The sequence below is a fragment of the Trichechus manatus genome, unplaced genomic scaffold (genome assembly GCF_000243295.1).
Source record: "Trichechus manatus latirostris isolate Lorelei unplaced genomic scaffold, TriManLat1.0 scaffold00070, whole genome shotgun sequence".
NCBI lineage: Eukaryota > Metazoa > Chordata > Mammalia > Sirenia > Trichechidae > Trichechus > Trichechus manatus.
In genome coordinates, this window is record NW_004444006.1 from 13,764,671 (window position 1) to 13,767,189 (window position 2,519).

The 2,519-nt window shown below is 48.7% G+C and overlaps 1 protein-coding gene across 1 annotated transcript; it reads right to left on the reverse strand.

Annotated features, from left to right (window-relative positions):
* Positions 1–400: 400 nt before the first annotated feature.
* MAGEE2 (MAGE family member E2) lies at positions 401–2,206 on the reverse strand. Its single transcript, XM_004380171.2, has one exon. It carries the CDS (start codon positions 2,041–2,043, stop codon positions 463–465), a length of 1,581 nt encoding a protein of 526 aa, XP_004380228.1. The 5' UTR covers positions 2,044–2,206; the 3' UTR covers positions 401–462.
* Positions 2,207–2,519: the final 313 nt, after the last annotated feature.

Sequence of the window (2,519 nt, forward strand, 5' to 3'; positions counted from 1 at the left end):
GTAAATGCCAGTCCTTTTTTTACATACAACACTAGACACAAAAGGAGGACAACAACAGATCTATGGTTTTTGCGGTTTTTTTTGGTGTATGTGTGTTATTATTTTACTCCTATAGCCAGATCTTTTTAGGGATTATTTCAAACTATCAAGAAACAACTATATATTCTCCTCCACGTCATAGAATAAGATGTAAGTACATTTTACACAGCTATCTGAACTTTTGTACTGAATCAAGACAGAAATGGTAAATGAGCAATTTCATTTATAAACACTGATCATAAACTTAATTCAGGGCTAAAAAGGAAGAAAATACTACTAGAACTGGAACACAGCAACACAAATAGCAAGGACTATGTGTACCCCCCCAATCCCACCCAATTTTTTAGTTGGGGCTCCAGGGCCATTTTCCAGGGCCCTTTTAAATGACACCACTTAACTGAAGTTATACATCTTCACCAGATTTCACACAGGGCCAAAGAAGAACCTGGCAGTTGCCTCAGATCTGGCTCTGACCTCCTCATCTTCAACAGCCTCCCTGTATTGCTCTGGCCAGTCCTGTGGTCGCTTTCTGTAGAGCCTGGCCATGTACTCCAAAGCTTTCATTTTGGTTGTTTCAAGGTGAGCTCGGGGACCCCACAGAAGCTCATATTCAACTGGATTAGAGTAAGACAGCGGCCTGCATTCCAGATAGCGCTGCCTCATAAGCTTACAGGTGATGGCATGCTTTCTCCCTATATCCATTCCGAATCTACAAAGCAAGTTCCAGACATTGGACTCTTTGACACGATTGCCCATCAGGAAGATTAAACCCAGGATCGGCATCACATATTCTTGAGTGGGTCTCCCCAGGCTCTCTAGCATTACTTGCTCTTCTTCTGATTCTGGTTGCTGAACAAGGAGATAAATGTGCTCACTGGTATCAACCTCAATCAGAGAGAACCCATAGAATAGATCCAGGATTAGGGTAGCTCGGCTGAGGATATTTGGGAACACGTCCTCAAATTCTTTGCCAGTATGAGCCAATAGCTCATCCTGATGTATAGGCAGAAGTTCTTCTGTGACATTAATGGCTAGCTGGACCAAATCATTTGCCTTATCATTCATAGTGTCCTCTGACCAGAACTCTAAGCCAGCAACCTGGCTTCTTTCTTTGGCCTTGTCAGCTTCCAGAGCCTTGTTATATTCCTCTAGCCAGCTCCAGGGTTCTTCATCATGGGCTTCTGCCACATATTTCAGGGCCTCCATCTTTGTGATTTCCCTGTGGGCTCTAGAGCCCCACAAGAACTCAAATTCGAGGGGATTAGTGCCATATACCGGCCAGTACTCCAAGAACCGCATGCGTACAAAGTCAGTAGTGAGGAGGTTCCTTGTGCTCCCAAAGAGATTGTTGATCCTCTGGGACTCATTCAACACATCAGCCTTTAACAGAAGGTCCCAAATGGAGGCCTCTCTTGCCCGGTTGCCATTCAGGAGGATATGGCCCAGGATCAACACCAGAAGACTTGCCTTGGGTATGTCCAGGGACTCTGCCAACGGACCTGTGGTCTGGGGATCCCGTTTGCTAATCAGGTTGTAGGTGTGGGCCTGGGGATCAAGAACCCTCAGGTTCAACCCGAAGACCTGATCCAGGTGGGCTGAGGCACGTCTGAGGATTTCAGGGAACTGATCTGAGTATTCTCTGAGGAATTCCAGCATCTCTGTCTGCTGGATAGACCCCTCAGTTTGGCTTTTCATTCGCATGAAATTCACCAGAGCAATCGACCTGTCTTCTAGAGGGTCGTGGAACCTGAGAGCTCCCAAACGTCGGGACTGCTCATCGATCAGGACCTCGAGGTCATTCGGGTCCTGCGGGGCCAGGGAATCGCTGGCACCTTGAGGGTAGATTGGGGCCTGAGGGCCTCCAAGGCCCTGGGGGGCGTCAGCGACTAGCATGGAGGTAGGGGGCCCAGAAATGTTAGGAGCCTGCATTTCATCCTGGCGGTCGCTGGAATCTGCAGTGGTCTCTGCGTTGCCACCGCGAGCATTCTGGCTTACCGGAGACATGGTTCCGGGAGACAGGAGCAGGAACCCGCAGGCCAGCGATCCGTCGGAGAGAGAACGGTTGATGCGTCGGCGACCCGAAACAAAAGCAGAAGCCGGGGTCCAGGAACTGTGTGGATGTGGAGTGAGAGCTGATGAGAAGGCGATTTTCCTACACAAGCACCTGCTAGCAGTGATTGTAAGCCTCAGAGTGCTTAGCTTTGCCGGCAGGGCAGTTTACGCAGGCGCGGTCGCGCTCTGCCATGTGGTGGCCACGCCCCTCTCCCAGCTCCCGAAATTCTGCCTGGCAGACGTGGCTGATTTAAGTGGTTGTTGCTGGACTCAAACTTGTTAGAGAAGAGAATTCAAGAAACGGAGTTAACAAAGAGGGATAAAGCAAAGGGGTCAAGGGATAGGGGGTGTCGAATGACTCTTCACTTGAAGTTTTTATGTAGTATATAAAGCACTATGCTAATAGGCAGTAGAGAAATCAGAGAGGA

Excerpts from the sequence above, each read along its gene's own strand:
- MAGEE2 (XM_004380171.2), bottom strand. The coding sequence starts at position 2,043 with ATGTCTCCGGTAAGCCAGAATGCTCGCGGTGGCAACGCAGAGACCACT.